This window comes from Emys orbicularis, chromosome 12 (genome assembly GCF_028017835.1).
Source record: "Emys orbicularis isolate rEmyOrb1 chromosome 12, rEmyOrb1.hap1, whole genome shotgun sequence".
Taxonomy (NCBI): Eukaryota; Metazoa; Chordata; order Testudines; family Emydidae; genus Emys; species Emys orbicularis.
Genome location: NC_088694.1, coordinates 30773040 through 30789749, shown reverse-complemented (window position 1 = coordinate 30789749; position 16710 = coordinate 30773040). Strand labels below are relative to the sequence as shown.

The window sequence follows — 16710 nt, the reverse complement described above, 5'->3', positions numbered from 1 at the left end:
AAGTGATACAAGCTACGAAAGTGAGATCTTGAAAGTGTTGCCGTTTCATAATATAATAAAAATACTGTAATGAGAAATAATTAATAATTAGTGTGTAATAAGCATGTCATAAAAACAAATTTTATATTTTCAAGATCACTGCTTTTATAATTTATACTCAGGTAAAGGAGAAAATCCCTGGAAATATTCTTTTTTAGGAGGGGGTTCGCGAGACTTGACATTTTGGTGAAAGGGGTTCACAGATTTTTAAAGTCTGGGAACCACTGATCTAAAACAACTCAGTGCTGTGCTTGAATTGAAGTGATCGCTAACTCCATTTATGGTGATAAACTGTGCAGGTTGTCTTTTTAGAGGAGCAAACAAACCTTATTCCTCTGAATGGTCCAGAAAAGATCTGGACATTTCAGAGCACATGGTTTTGGGAAGATTCAGGCCTGAGTGGTATTGAAGTCATTTTGCCTGGTGTAACCATGGCTGGTGGAGGCAGAGTGTGGCTGTGGTGTAACAAGCAGAGCTGCTGGTCCATGGCTGAATATCACACAGACACTCAGTGCATGTTTGTATGCTGGCTGGGAGTGTCCAGGCAAGGGAGCTGCAGCAGCAGAGCATTTTAAGGCACTCAGGATTACAGGGCAGGTGATGACACAACTTCTCACTGGTGTGTATTGCACACCAGAATGTGACTCAAGGAGTTCAGTCTATTTATCTTAATAAAGAGAAGGAGGTTAAGGGGATCACTTGATTACAGTGTAGAAGTACCTACATGGGGAATGAATCATAGAAGATTAGGGTTGGAAGAGACCTCAGGAGGTCATCTAGTCCAACCCCCTGCTCAAAGCAGGACCAACCCCAACTATTAATATTTAACAATGGGCTCTTCTTTCTAGCAGAGAAAGGTCTAACATGATCCAATCGCTAGAAGCTGAAGCTAGACAAATTCAGACTGGAAAAAAGGCATAACTTTTCAATAGTTGAGAGTAATTCACCATTTGAACAATTTACCAAGGGTCGTGGTAGATTCACCATTACTGACAATTTTTTAAAATTATGATGTGATTGTTTTCTGAAATATCTGCTCTAGAAATTCTGGTGTGGAAATTCTATGGCTTGTGCCATACTGGAGCAATCCTTTCTGGTCTTAGAATCTATGAATCTCCAGTTGGGATTCACAGCCATGGATCCTGTCCTGGAATTAGGTGCCTAAACCAAGTCAGTCCTCTCTCTCACGTGCACAGAGATAAAGACCACCTCCTATCCCACTGTAGCCAATAGCCCAGCAGTTCAGGAGCTTGTGTAGAATGTAGGAGACCTGTTTTCAAATCCTTCTCTAACTGATTTAGAACAGGGACTTGAACTTGAGTCTTTCATATCTGAACCCCATTTTATTTATATATGTGTGACAGGTTGCTGGGTAAGAACTGCTGACTTGGCCCTCTGTCAAAGCAGCCCCCATTATGGGAAGCAAATTGGAGCTGGCTAGAGAAAACCTGCACCTAATGGGTGAATGGGAGACGCCTGCCTGCCCAGTTAACCTGGGGCTATATAAAGGCTGCAGGGAAGGAAGCCAGAGGGAGGAGAGGAAGCAGAGTGATAGCTCTTCCCTCCTGGGAGCAGACACTAGAAGCAAGCTGTGTATGGTGAAAAGGTGGTGGGAGCACAACCTGTAAATAAAAAGCACCAGTGGTTACCAAACCCCAAGATCTCCAAGTGACTTTGTCAGCGTAGCGGGGGCAGGAGCAAAGAGGACCTGCCATAAACTGCTACACGTGGGGGGTTGGCTGGGATTTTGTGCCAGAGGAAGACTATGGCAGCCCACAGATGGAGGAGACCCTGAGTGACTGATAAAGCAGCAGGAAGAGGTGCAAAAAGCAATGCAAACCTTTCAGAAGTCCCACCAGCTGGAGAGGCAGGCCTTGCTTAGCTGGCAAGCAGAGCAGCAGAAGAGTCTGCAGGACTTTATACGAGAGCAGGCCAGCATCCAGTAGCAGCTCCTCCAGAAGATGGTGAGTGCCACGGTGGGGGATGGCATTTGGGCACTGGGCTTGGGACTCTGTAAGATGGGCCCTGCAGAGACCCCGATGCCTTCCTAGGCACTTTTGAGCAGGTAGCCATGGGAGCAGGATGAGATAGGACAACCTGGGCCCTGTGACTGGCTCCCTACGTGGCCAGCAAAGCCCAAGTAGCATAGTACTTGCTTGTAGTTTTAGCAATGGCATCTCTTTCTAGTATTGGGATTTCTAATTTGGAATTTTTAATTCTTTTTTCTTATTTTTAGAGCACAAGTTTATTCTGTTAGATCATGTGACTTCCAGTCTCACTGACTTTTCTAGCCCTGTCTCAAAACTTTTGTTTTCATTCAATCCACCAATGGTGATTGCCTTTTGCAACTGTTATTTTGCCTCTCAATCTAGCCCGTAGTGTTTTTCCACAAGCCATTGCTTGTGTGGAGAACTAGATTCTCAAATATTCAATAAAACCTATTGTAATTTTTGCTGAACATAAGAACTGCCATAGTGGGTCAGACCAATAGTTCCTCTAGCCCAGTATCCTGTCTTCTGACAGCGGCCAGTGCCAGGGGCTTCAGAGGCAATGAACAGAACAGGCAATCACTGAGTGAACCATCCCATCGTCCACTCCCAGCATCTGGCAGTCAGAGGTAGGGATACATCCCTGATTATGGCTAATAGCTGATGGACTTATCCTGAGGAGGAAATGATCACTTGGGCAGAAGTATCAATGTCAGCATTAACTACATTGTTAGCACAGTAAATGAAGCTGCAAAACAAATGATGTTTAAATTACTTCACTCTAGTAAAAGGTAATTTAGAGAGAGAGCTACACACACACTGTGTGTAGGGGAGGGGCCTTTGGAAGCTGAAGACTTTATGCTTCCATCCAGGGCCGGCTCCAGGCACCAGCCGACCAAGCACGTGCTTGGGGCGGCACCTTGGAAGGGGCGGCCAATCTTGGGGCGGCAGGGGGGCACTCGGGGTTTTTTGTTTTTTTGGTTTGGTGGGGTGGCGCTCGAGGTTTTTTGTTTGTTTTTGTTTCAGCTGTGCGGCACTGGGGGGGGGCTTCAGCAGTGTGGCGCTCAGGGGGTTTGGGCGGCACGGCCCAGTGCTCGGGGGGGGGCAGGGGTTTGGGTGGCGCAGCGCTCGGGGGGGGGGGGACGGGGGTTTGGGCGGCCCAGCCCGGCGCTGGGGGGGGGGCAGGGGTTTTGGCAGCACGGCGCTGGGGGGGTGGGGGTTTCGGCGGCCCAGTCCAGCCCGGCGCTGGGGGGGGGGGCAGGGGTTTTGGCAGCACGGCGCTGGGGGGGTGGGGGTTTCAGCGGCCCAGTCCAGCCCGGCGCTGGTGGGGGGGGCAGGGGTTTTGGCGGCATGGCGCTGGGGGGGGGGGTTCGACGGCGTGGCGATGCTGGGGGCGTGTTACGGCAGGGCAGCACTCTTTTTTTTTTTTTTTTTTTTTTTGCCTGGGGCAGCAAAAAAGTTAGAGCCGGCCCTGCTTCCATCCCACACCACTGTCAAGATTTAGCAAATTAGGACAAGGCAGCAAATAAGACCACCCCCCCCCTTACCGATCAGTCACTGCTACCCGTTACAATTTGCTCTCCCTGTACCAGGTGCAGTTCACACTACACCTGGCACAAGACCGCTCCCCGGCCGTGTCACGCGGAGCAGTGCTGCACCCGCCGCTGCCCCATATTCCTCCGCGGCCGGCGCACTGTCAGCGCCGCTCGCGGGGTCCGGGGAAGCGGCAATAGCCGCAGAGCGGGGAAAGGGGGGGGGGGGCGATCGTCTCCGCCTCCTCCTCCTGCAGGGCACTTCCGAGGGAAGAGCGGCAGCGGGGCCCCGCCGGGCGGAGGGACACGGGGCCCGGCCGGGTGAAACGGTTTTGGCGCGCAGGACGCAGGGGCTTGTGGGCTCGGCCCACGGAGCCGCCATGTCCCGGGAGGAGCCCCCGGCCGGGGAGGGCTCTGCCCGCGCCGCCATCGACCGCCTCTGCCAGGACCTCAACCTGGACGCGGCCAGTGCCGCCGAGGCTCTGCGGGACTTCACGGCGCTGCGTGGCACGTACAGCCTGGAGGTGAGCGGCAGGGCCGTGGCCGGCTCCGCCCGGAGCCCGACGGGTCAGGGGGCAGGCGCCGGGCCCAGCTGGCTTTGCCCCGGGATCCACCCCCAGGAGGCGCCAGGGTGCCGGCAAACGCTGCTCCGCCCCGGTGTCCGAGCAAGCGGGCTGCGTGCCGGCCGGGGCGCCCCTGGGGCCGGGCTGCTGAGGTAGCTCCTGGGCCGCCCGCGGCCCTGCAGGGCCCAGGCTTCCCCCGGGGCGCCCGCTGGCTCTGGGGCGGAGGCGTGAGCGAGCGCTCGTGCTGGCAGACTCGGCTCGGTGCGAGCCCCGCGGCGGGGACCTGCCGGAGGGGCTGCAGGCTGTACACAGACGTGGAGCGCCCGCAGGAGGCCTGGCGCAGACACCCTCTCAGGGGTGTGCCTGTGTTCCCAGGGCTCCTGTCTGGCTGCGCGGATCAGACTCCAGCCCCGGGGGTCTGACTCCCCGGGCTGGTACTCCGCTGGGCCGGAGATGATTGCTCTGCCAATGGGGGTTGGCCAAACACGTTTCAGGTAAAGGGTGACTTATTAGAGAAAATGCATAAGGGTCTGTCTACACATGAAGGCTGTGTCTCCCTCGCAGAGTGCCATGTACGGCCCCCGGTGCAGGTGTAGTGTACGGAGACAGACAGGAGGACTTCTGGTGCCAGAACACCACCTCCCCAAACAATATTAGCTATGCCCTCGGAAGCCCTCTTCTGACTTCACAACTGTATCCACCCTGGAGCTTTAGTCAGCATAGCTATGTTGCTTGGTTGGTAGATGTGTGTGTGTGTGTGGGGGGGGGGGGTCATTTATTCACACTCTTGGTGGATATAGTTATGCCAGTATAAGCATTAAGACCAGGCCAAACTATTCAGGGCTGGAGTCCACGTGTGATACTTTTATTCTGGAATAAGAGTGCCTTGTTCTGGAACAAAACCAACAAGGCGCTCACACCCCCGCCGCCCAGAGCATTGTGCTGGCAGTGGAGCATATGAGCCGAGGCTGCAGGGGAGGGGGGACAGCAGGGGAGGGGCCAGGGGTTAGCCTCCCGGGCCAGAAGCTTGGGGGCCAGGTAGGACGGTCCCGCAGGCCATAGTTTGCCCACCCCAGAGCTAGAGCCATATGATCCCTAGTTCCCTTGCACAAGTTAGAGCAGCCCCCAAGTTTGATCTAACCTGGTTTGGGGCAGAGAATCTGTGATTGATATTGGATGGAGCAGGAGGTACTTTGGCCATGCCTACACTACAAACTTATGTTGACTCAAGTTACATTGGCAATGCAACTTGCCCCTCCCTAGTGCACTGTCTTGGGAAGTTTTGGCAGTGCATGATAGGGCCAAAATGAGTCTCGCAGGAGTGACTGGGAGCATGGGGTCCACGTCCCAGTTTGCAGCTGTCTGCATCTCATAAAGTTATCTGTATCCCATAATTTTTGTGCCTTTATTTCAAAACTCCACAAACCCACGTGACCCTCCTCGCTGTCTGTCTTCTCTGACAGAAGCATGGAGACTGCATAGCTTTGCACTATTTTCATAAACATTGAAAGCACAGGGTGCGCGATCCTGGAGTATTTGCAGAGGTGCTTGAAAAACCAAATCAGTGGGGAACATGATGATGATTTTTTGACACATAGCTGTGCTACATCATGAGAACCAATTCAAGGTTGTCGGTGGCGTTCATAGAATAACTGCAGATGTTGGAGTGCTCTTCTGGCCTCGAGAAACAAGCGCTGACTGGTGGGATCTCATTCTAATGCAGGTTTGGAATGATGAGGAGTGGCTGCAGATCTTTCAGCTAGGGATGTAAAAGGTTAACCAGTAAGCATTAGGCTTACCGGTTGACCAAAGTTAACCATTAACCCTGGCAGCCCCGCGTTGGGCCGGTGGGAGGGACCCGAACCTGGTCGTCCCGACCCCAGCCCTGCCTGTGCTGGACCCCAGCCAGATTGGCCCCAGGCCCCTCCATGCCAGGACCCCCCCCCCCCAGCTACCTTGGTTAACCGGTTAACCGAAATAATTTTAATCATTTAACTGGTTAACTTTTTTAATCAATATTTCCATCCCTACTTTGTGCAAGTCCACATTCCTGGATTCGTGTGCCGAGCTTGCACCTGCCCTCCAGTACTGGAACACCAAAATGAGAGCTTTACTGATAGTGGAGAAGTGAGTGGCAATCACACTGTGGAAACTTGCAACCTGATTGCTACTTGTCAGTCGGGAATCAATTCAGAGTTGGGAAATCTACCAAGGGGGCCGTTGTCATGGAAATGTGCGGGGCCATTAATTGCTTCCTGCTCTCGCAGTGTGCAGGACATAGTGGGTGGATTTGCAGCAATGGGCTTCCCAAACTGCAGTGGAGCAATGGACGACACACACATCCCTATTTTGGCACCAGGCCACCATGCTACTGAGTACATCAACAGAAAGGGCTACTTTTCTGTGGTTATGTAAGCATTGGCGGATTACCAGGGACACTTCACTGACATCAGTGTGGGCTGTTCAGGGAACGTGCGTGACGCTCGCATCTTTAAGAACCGAGGACTGTTCATAGAGCTACAAGCAGGGAATTTCTTTCCCAACAAGCGGATTACTATTGGGATGTTGAAATGCCAATAGTGATTCTGGGGGACCCAGCCTACTCCTTTTTCCCCTAGCCATACACTGGCCACCCCAACTGCACCAAGGAACAATTTAACTACTGGCTCAGCCAGTGTGGAATGACAGTTGAATGTGCTTTTTGTTGTGAAGGGTCGCTGGTGTTGTTAACTCACAAGATAGGACCTCAGTGAGGAAAAATATCCCAACGATTATAGCTGTCTATTCTGGTCTGCATAATGTATGTACGGCGGAGGGGGGGAAAGCTTCTGCTGAGGTGGATGGCAGAGGTGGTGTGGCTGTCTGCTGAATTTGAACATCCAGATACAAGGGCTCAAGGCAGAGCTATATGGCTCAGGAAGGCTTTGAATGACCATTTTAATAGTGAGCCAGAGTAATGTGTGGTGGTGTAGTGTGCTCTTTTGTGGCCTGGTAGGAATCATGTGGTGATTGCTGTACATGTAGGAATATAACATTAATTCACCTATTTGTTTTGTGAATGGTCATGTGGAGGTTGTGTGACGTGAAGTAACAGGTAAATTGTTGCTTTCAGAACTGCTGAGTAGTCGGCAGCATATCTTGTGAACTAATAAAGATGAATTGTGTTACAGAATAAAATTCTATTGGAACAAAATCAGTACAAAAAAATTCACATTAAAAACATAATAAATTTAGTTATGAAGAGTGAAAGAATTTTCATGTCCATTTCAGCTACACAGATACTAACTCTGGCTTTCACAGATCTGTATGTGAAGCTGTGATTGTCTTTATCACTCTACTCCGATGGACATTAAGGGTACTGTAACAACTCCGGAAGCCATGTGGAATGTTGGGGGGACGGTGGTGATTATGAGATGTCTCAATATGGAGTTCTCAATGGGCTGCAGAAGGAGGCAAGCCTGGGATTGTTGAATCTGAAAGTCCACCAGAGTTTGCTGTATCTGTGTTTGCTGCCTGAGAAGCTCCACTGTACCCTGGTGCATCTTCCTCTCCTTTTCCTGCTGGGACTCCTGGGCCTTTCTCCTCTCCACTCTTTCCTTTTCCAGACTGTCTGCAGTGTTCATCCTCCAGGCCCTGTGCTTATGATCCGATGCAGCACTGGCTTGCAGGATGTCCTGGAACATGTTATCCCGAGTCCTCTTCTTCCTCCACCTTATGTGGCTCCGCAGGTGTGGAGGGGGAGACTGAAGGCCACAGTGGCAACAGCTGAAGATAAAACACACCGAGGTACTATTGCTGGTGCATTCATTACAGAAAGTGAAACTTAAGATGTTGAGCTTGCTCCCCAAAAGTTTTAAGCACTACATTCTCACTTCTGCTTGGGATTTCTTGTGCATGGCACCAATCACTGCACCAGCCATGGTGAGTATGGCCTACTGGGGGATAAGGGAAATGGGGAGGGAATTGCTTGGTTGCATGATTCTAATAGTATATAGGACAATGACAATGAATACTGGCACCCTTTCCACAGTAGATGGTGATTTTAGCTGATATCTCACTCTTGAGGGTAACAAAGGCTCTCACGCAGCTGCTGCAGGCATCCCAAAGCTACCCGAGCCCATGTGCTGCTAGCCTGTGTACTGCAATGGTACCTGCTGAAGTTATCACTGAGTGGCATGGGAAAGTGTCCAACCTTGGAGGAAGAAACAAGGCAGCCCTCCCTAGAAACCATCAGAGGATTGCAGAGTACTTCCATGAAAGTTTCATCGAGATCTCTCAGGAGGATTCAAGGGACATCCCTGTGTACATAAACAAACTGCTATGCATGGTCCCTAGCTCTAGAGGGGAATGAAAATCAGATAGCAGCTCTACCTCTCTTGATTGTACCACTACGTCTTCTAGCATGAGTAAATTAATGAAAAGTGAAAAGATTGTGTCCTGCAGCTTTTGGGGGTGGGAACAACGCTGTAATTGAAAATTTATGTACACTGTTAACCGAGGTTCCTTCCCCTGCATTGGGCTCGCTTGTGCTGGACTGCGGTGGGGTAAAAAATAGGTCCTGGCTCACTGCACAGCTGGATCCCTTGGTCACCTGTCCCCCATCCTCCTCTTCGTCCAACATCTCCTCCTCTTTGCTGTTCATGGCAGGGGCTTGTGACTTAGGCTCCTTCGAGGTATTCATGGTGCTGTTGAGGGTGGTGGTGCAATCTCCGCTGAGGATGACATGCAGCTCTTTGTAAAAGCGGCAGGTCTGTGGCTTGGCACCGAATTGGTTGTTGGCCTCCCTGGCCTGGTATGCTGCTGCAGCTTCTTGGCTTTCACATGGCACTGCTGCTGGTCCCTGTCATACCGCTTCTCCTACATCCCCTGAACAATCTGCTCGTAGAGGGCAATGTTTCTACAGCTGGATCAGAGCTGTGCCTTAACAGTCTCTTCTCCCACAAGCGCAGGAGAGCCAATATCTCCTGTCTACTCCAAGCAGGAGCCATCTGGAGTGTGTGGCTGGCATAGTTAGCTAGGCAGTTGCAATCAACAATGGAGAGCTGCTAGGTCTGCTCACCAAGCCGGGCAATCAGAAAAAAGGAATCTCAAACGTTCGCAGGGCTTTAAAGGGGAGAGGGTGGCTTCCAGTCTTTCTGACCCCTGGGCAGTGGAGTTCACTATGATGACCAGAGCGATCAGTGTGGGGCATTGTGGGATGGTTGCTGGGGGATAGTTAGGGTCAACATAACTTGTCTACACTAACATTTTAAAGCGCTCTAACTTGCTAGCTCAGGGGGGTGAAAAATCACCCCCCTGAGCGCAGCAAGTCTGAGCACTTTAAAGCGCTAGTGTAGACAGGCTCCGAATGTTGGGAGCCGCACTCGCAGCTAATCCCCCCCCCCCCCCCATGGAGGTCGATTACCAGGAGCGCTGGGAGAGCATGTGACCACACAGACTTCCCATGGGAGTGCTTTGAAGTTTCCAGTGTAGACATACCCTAACACAGTGTCTACACTCGCACTGCGTCAACCAAAGTACATCAACCATGGCTTTGTGCTGCTTAGGGAGGTGGTGTTCCTATGTCAGTGTAATGGTGCGTTTACATGGGAGGGAGACTAATTTAAATGTAGATACATGCAAAAGTAGGTCAATGTAAGCTGCCTTGCATTGACCTTACTTTGTATTGTAGACCCAGCCTTTAGTTTGCACAAACACTGCTAGCTAAGAGAGTTTCTGACATACTTTTTCTGGGGTCCAAGCTATACTAATTTAAATTCACACCTTCGGTTAAACCAGTGTAACTTTCCCATGTAGATGAGGTTTACTATACAAGCAAAACACCTACCCCCTGAAAAGGGAGGAGGGAAGACCCTTAGGTATGGAATGCTAGAGGTGAAGTAGAGGAAGAAATCATCGTATGCGTCTGGGATTTCTCCTTTGCCAGACAGCAAAACCCTTTAGGAATCCAGATACCACCACAGTTAGATAATGTCTGCTTTGGACAGGTCTGCTGGCTTACTGACACCACCTACTACTTGCGGGAAAGACTAGAGGGATTGTTTAATACTTGTCCTGATTTAAGCTATGGGAAGCTTGGAGCTACTGAGTTTGAGGAGCTTGTCAAGATACAGTTTAAATAGGACTTTTAAAAGAAATAAATTATATTTTGACCTGATTACTCTACGTCTTGGCAATAAGATAGAGGCAATGCTTAGATTTTTAGGATCGTGATTCTTCTATTTTGAAAATATTTGCTTATACAATTCAGAAATAACTTATAAAAGGCAGTTTCTGAAGGGTTGTATGTACTGAAGCTCTTCTGGTAAATCAGTGTAGAAGCTGGCAATTGACCACAGGCATCTCAGTAGAAGAGGGTCTTGGGAGATCTAAAGGAGGACCAAGTGGCTTTAACATAGGCGGCGAATTATATGGGTCCGTGGTGCCCGTGCTTTACCAATATTCAGGAATGTGGGCCCAGCTCCACCAAAGTTTGGGCTTATATTTTCAGAGCCATCCCGTCCATAGGGCAACTGCTCTGGGCCCCGCACTTCAGGGGGACGTGGGGTCCAGGGTGGCCTGAAGCGTTAGCGGGGGGCCTGTCGCCGGCAGCAGTGAGTGACCTGGCCCCAGCCCGCTCAGCCACACCCCACTGGCTCCCAGCATTGCTCGGGGGAGGAGGCGGAAGCCGGAAAGGGGTGGGGGCTTGGGGAAAGGGGTGGAGTGAGGGCAGAGCAGGGGTGGGAATAGACGGGGCGCGGGTGGAGGCTTGGGGGAAGGGGTGGAGTGTGGGCATGGCCTGGGGTGGAGGGAGGGGTTATCCTGGGCCCCACACCTCCCTAGGGACGGCCCTGGGTCCAAGTCCCGCCCCGCATACCTGCCTTGTAAGCCGATACATATTTTTTTTAAATAATGTAAAAATGGACTGGAAATACTAAGCGTTTAACAGTTTCTCTATATTGCACAATATCGCTATCGTTAGAAAAATTTATTTAACTAAGAATATCAACTTTATTAGTACTACTTACATATGACATACTGTGTTTAAGTACATTTGTTCCTGTCTATACATGATAATGACACAGCTCTTTTTTGAATATGCCCCCACCCCGCCCCTGCTCTGCCCCTTCCCTGCCCCCATTCCACCTCTTTCCGGCTTCCGCCCCCTCCCCTGAGTGATGCCGGGAGCCAGCAGGGCAGGCTGGGGCCGGGGGGCCGGGTGGCCGGGTTGCTCACTGCTGCCAGTGACAGGCTGCCCTGGACCCCGTGTCCAGCTGAAGCGTGGGGCCGGGGCGGTTGCCCTGGCTCTGCTTGGACCCATTCTGGGAACCACCAAAAATTATGCAAACTGGCTCCCATGGGCTTTAACAATAGTTTGGAGAGGGCATTCCAACTGTAAGGAAGCATGGAAGAACTTCCGTGTGAAGGTGATAGTAGGGGCATAAAATAGACACTGATGTTGCAAAAAAGATAATGGGTTTCTAGCTGATCAGTGGCCAGATTGTGGCCTTGTGCAGTACTACCATATAGTTATCTTTAATACAGAGGTGCAGACAGCAGAGACCTCAGGGCTCTGCAATGGTTTATTGTGAACTAAGTGGCCAAATCATATTGCAGGCCTCGTAGTGTCTGTTTTTAAAGGAACAATCAGCTGCAGTCTGCTCTGTTCCATGCAAATTAAGGATAGTCCTCCACTCCTACGAAGTAGTTTTGGTTCCCTTGTTCCAGCCAGATTTAAAAAAAATAATCATCCAACCCTGAGTAAATGTTGGTTCTTGTTACTGTCCCAAAGGATTTTAGAGATACTTGAAGTAGATGAAAAGCTGAGACTGCAAATTGAGCATTGTTGCCCTGGAAAAGTTTGTCCATTGATTTGTTTACTTCTGGTTTGACAGGGAGAAGTGGTGCATTGGTTGGCTTGTGCTCTATATGTTGCTTGTCGTAAAAGCATACTTCCCACTGTTGGAAGTGGTCTTATGGAAGGAAACTGCGTTTCACTGACTAGGATACTACGGTCAGCCAAACTAAGGTACTTTTGTGTTTTGTTGTTCGCTTTTTTCTAGAGACCGAAACATCTGTGTGTAGTCACAGCTTCTTTTCCCTTATTCTAGATCTGCTCCCTTTTAACTGTTGTTTTGCTTACATTTTAACTGAAAGCAGAATGGCACTTTCCTCATAGTGGTGGAAGTAGGGCATCATTGATATTGCACAAATATAAAATCCAGCACATTATCCAGTTTTCACAGATATTAAGGCCAGAAGGGACTGTTAAGATCCTCTAGTCTTATTTCCTGCATAACATAGGCCAGAGTAGGGATGTTAACCTATTAACTGGTAAGCAGTAGTGTTACCGGTTAACAGGTAAGCGTTAACCGTTAATCCCCAGTCCGGCCCCGTGCCAGCCGGCCCCACTCAACCTGCCTTAACCGTTAACCCCAGTCTGGCCCCGCGCTGGCTGGGCCCGGGCCGGCCTTTAAAAATATTTCATTTAAATGGTTAACCGATTAAATGGTTAACTTTTTAAACAATATTTACATCCAGGGTGGATTTGATTTAAATAATGATTTTAAATCACTACTCAGGAAGACTCGATTTAATCATGGCTATCTACATAAAAGTGCATTTTTGTTTGTTATAACCTTAATACATATTCTTCACAACTCAGAGACAGATGTAGGTTTCATTTTTAGAAGGTACACACTATACATTTTTAAACAGTGATTTATTTTGAAAACTTTTCAGATTCGTTTTACAGCTATATCAGAAAATGAATGATTGTTTGGTTGTTTCATTTACCAAAGGTAACTGAAGCAGATATTTATGAAGTCATTGAGAGGTGAACTCTTTCCAATTCAACAGGTTAATTAATATTTGAAGGATTTTCTTCCCATGCTGTATCACCAGACAGACATTTAAATTATTTTATTTGACTAAAACAACAACATAAGTATTCTGAATTTTTTTCTTCAACAGCAAACATAATATTTTAACAAAACAAGCATATGTCCTTCACTTCTCACATTTAGCTCCAGACTTCTGCTCCTTGTCCAGATCTGTTCCGCCCCCAACAATCTTCTATTCATTTAACTTTTTGAAACTTTGCACTTTTAGAGAGAGATAAGGGATTGACTCTGTGTACACAAATTTGCAGAGGGACAATAGAGTTGAAGTCTGTTATTTCTCACCTCTCTATATTTATTTATTTATAAACATTTTTGCTGTTAACAAGCACGTTACCTCTGGAGACACAAATCCAGTTTGAGAACTGCAAAACTAAGCATCTCTGATGGTATCTTCTAGACTGAGCACTGATTTCCATTGGATAGATAGAAAGATTAACCCAAATAATCTATACAGAAGCCCCTGGAACCCTTTAAGATTGGGTCCCTAATCCATGAACTATTGGAACTCATTTACAAAATTTTCTTAAACATTACATTAATGTATTGTCTCATACTATAGAATTAGAATTTATAATCCCTATTCCATGATACATTATAGCTCAAAGATATCTTATCTTAATTAAAACTACCTTTAGATAGGTTTTTTCCTCAAAGCATTTTTATCAAAAAAATCTGATTTTAAAAAATGATTTTTTATATATTGATTTTTTTTATCCACCCTGTTTACATCCCTAGGCCAGAGAATCCAGTGATTTCTACATCAAGTCCAGTAACTTCTGTTTGAACTAGATCTTATGTTTTAGAAAGATATCCAATCTTGATCTAAAGACTCCAAGTGATAGAAAATTAACCACTTCCTTTGGTAATCTGTTCTAATGGTTAACCACCCTCACAATTTAAAAATGTCCAGTAAGCTTATTTCCAGCTTTAATTTTGCTGACTACAGTCTCTGGTCATTGGCTCATGTTATACCTTTGTATAGATTGAATAGCCAACTAGTATTTATTATTTTCCCCTGTATAGATATTTACAGACCATGAATCAAGTCATCTTTCTTCATTAAACTAAATACATGGCATTTTTTTACTAAGTTTTGAAGTCATATTGTTGGATTCAAAATTGAAAGTGCTGACCATTTCACAATGAAACTCGAATGCTTGGGTGTTTAGAGATATATAATTACATAAGTATTTATGCACTTCAGTATTAATTCAACACCTAATTCTTCAATACAGGTGTCCTGGTTAAGCACCCAGTTGTGAAAATTACATTTTCCCTGCCCCTCAACTCTTCTGTTTTTCTGACCCCACCAAAGCGAGCCACCTTCTCTGATCTGAATTAATCCATGTAAGGGTGTGGAAACCAAAGGAAATCCACAAGTAAGAGTTAACTGTGAAACGTACTCAGCACTGGAGTCTAGCAAAGTGTGTTTATCCTTTTCTGTAATTAAAGCAGTTACTAAGCAATAAATTAATCAGATTTGGTTTTCACCAAAAGTCCTTCTTTTTAAGAAAAGATCAAGAATGCGGGGGGGGAGGGGGAATCTTAGTCTAAACTATTTGATCTGTTTCATGGCTGGAGATTAAATTATAATTAAATGTTGCTCTTTTTAAGTTTAATTCAGTTTTTTAGTAAAATGAAAAAGTGGATGGACATGTCAGACCTGCCGCAGGAATTTCGGGAGCGAATGGAGAGGCTAGAGAGAAACTTTGAAGTATCGACTGTGATTTTCAGAAAGTTTGAACCCATATTTTTGGATGTATTTCAAAACCCTTATGAAGAAACACCTAAACCACAAAGGAGCAGAAAACAGAGGTATATTGAGAGATTTAAATGATTTTACTGAAAAGTAAAGCTGTCGATTAATTGCATTAACTCATGCAATTAACTCAAAAAAATTGACTGCTATTAAAAAAAATAATTGCAGTTAATTGCACTGTTAAACAATAGAATACTAATTGAAATTTATTAAATATTTATTGATGTTTTTCTACATTTTCAAATATTTTGATTTCTATTACAACACAGAATACAAAGTGTACAGTGCTTACTTTATATTTTTATGACAAATATTTGCACTGTAAAAATGATTTAAAAATATTTTTCAGTTCACCTCATACAAGTACTGTAGTGCAATCTCTATCATGAAAGTGTAACTTACAAATGTAGATTTATTTTTTGTTACATAACTGCACTCAAAAACAAAACAATGAAAAACTTTAGAGCCTACAAGTCCACTCAGTCCTACTTCTTGTTCAGCCATTTGCTAAGACAAACAAGTTTGTTTACTTTTATGGGAGACAGTGCTGCCTGCTTCTCATTTACAATATCACCTGAAAGTGAGAACAGGCGTTCGCATTGCACTTTTGTAGCCGGCATTGCAAGATATTTACGTGCCAGATATGCTAAACCTTCGTATGCCCCTTTATTCTTCAGCCACCATTCCGGAAGACGTGCTTCCATGCTGCTGCTGTTCGTTAAAAAAATAGTGTGTTAATTAAATTTATGACTGAACTCCTTGGGGGAGAATTGTATGTCCTCTGCTCTGTTTTACCCACTTTTTGCCATATATTTCATGTTATAGCAGTCTCGGATGATGACCCAGCACATGTTGTTTGATTTACGAACACTGTCACTGCAGATCTGAAAAAATGCAAAGAAGGTACCAGTGTGACATTTCTAAAGATAGCTACAGCACTCGACTGAAGGTTTAAGAATCTGAAGTGCCGTCCAAAATCTGAGAGGGACGAGGTGTGGAGCATGCTTTCAGAAGACTTAAAAGAGCAACGCTCTGAGGCGGAAACTACAGAACCCGAACCACCAAAAAAGAAAATCAACCTTCTGTTGGTGGCATCGGACTCTGATGATGAAAATGAACATGCATCAGTCCGCTCTGCTTTGGATCGTTATCAAGCAGAACCTGTCATCAGCATGCATGCATATCCTCTGGAATGGTGGTTAGCGCATCTGGCACATAAATATCTTGCGACACTGTTGTGATGTTATTGACATGAACTGTGACCCTATGGATCATTGTTGCAACCACTGTTATATATTTGCAGCAAATATTGTACAGAGGAGGTCAAGTGGGGTTTCTATGAAAAGGTTGTAGTTTGCTGGTTATGATTATGCTGTCTATATGTGTGTATCATTTTTGTATTTGAAGTTATGAATATTGGCTATGTACTTGTATCTCAGTGTGTTTGATTCTAAGTAACCTTAGTGAAGCATTTGGTCAGCTTCTTGAGAAAGGACTATTCTCAGTAAGTGCCCAGTCAAGAAACACTTAAATGACAATGGACTTTGGGAGACGCCAATCCACATCTGAGCTTTCCTGGGAACGTTCAAACTAACATGTAAACAATGGCGTTGCCCTGCAAAAAGCTGAATCATTCATGGACATGTGACGTGCCCAGGCGGCTACAAACTCCATCTTGTTGCTGTGATTTTGCACAGGAGAAAAAAGGGGTTACCTTCCACATGACAGAGGATATAAAAGGCCCTGGAAACCCCTCCATTTTGTCTTCAATCCCGCTTTTTACCTCTGGAGGAACTTTGCTTAAAACTGAAGCTCTAAACAAAGGACTAAATGACCCATCCAAGCTGGGATGTTTGTACTCCAGAGACATGATTGGTTTACATCAGCAGTAATCCCATCAAGCCTGAAACAAGCCTGAACTAAGAACTTTGCAATTGTTGTATGTAT

At 46.8% G+C, this 16710-nt stretch overlaps 1 protein-coding gene across 1 annotated transcript in view; it reads left to right on the top strand.

Annotated features, from left to right (window-relative positions):
• Positions 1-3939: 3939 nt before the first annotated feature.
• RBL1 (RB transcriptional corepressor like 1) overlaps positions 3940-16710 on the top strand; it is a 74922-nt gene continuing 62151 nt past the window's right edge. The window contains 5 exon segments of the mRNA XM_065414297.1: positions 3940-4083; positions 7728-7949; positions 7951-8043; positions 11997-12130; positions 14619-14819. Coding sequence (XP_065270369.1) covers positions 3940-4083; positions 7728-7949; positions 7951-8043; positions 11997-12130; positions 14619-14819 — 794 coding nt within the window.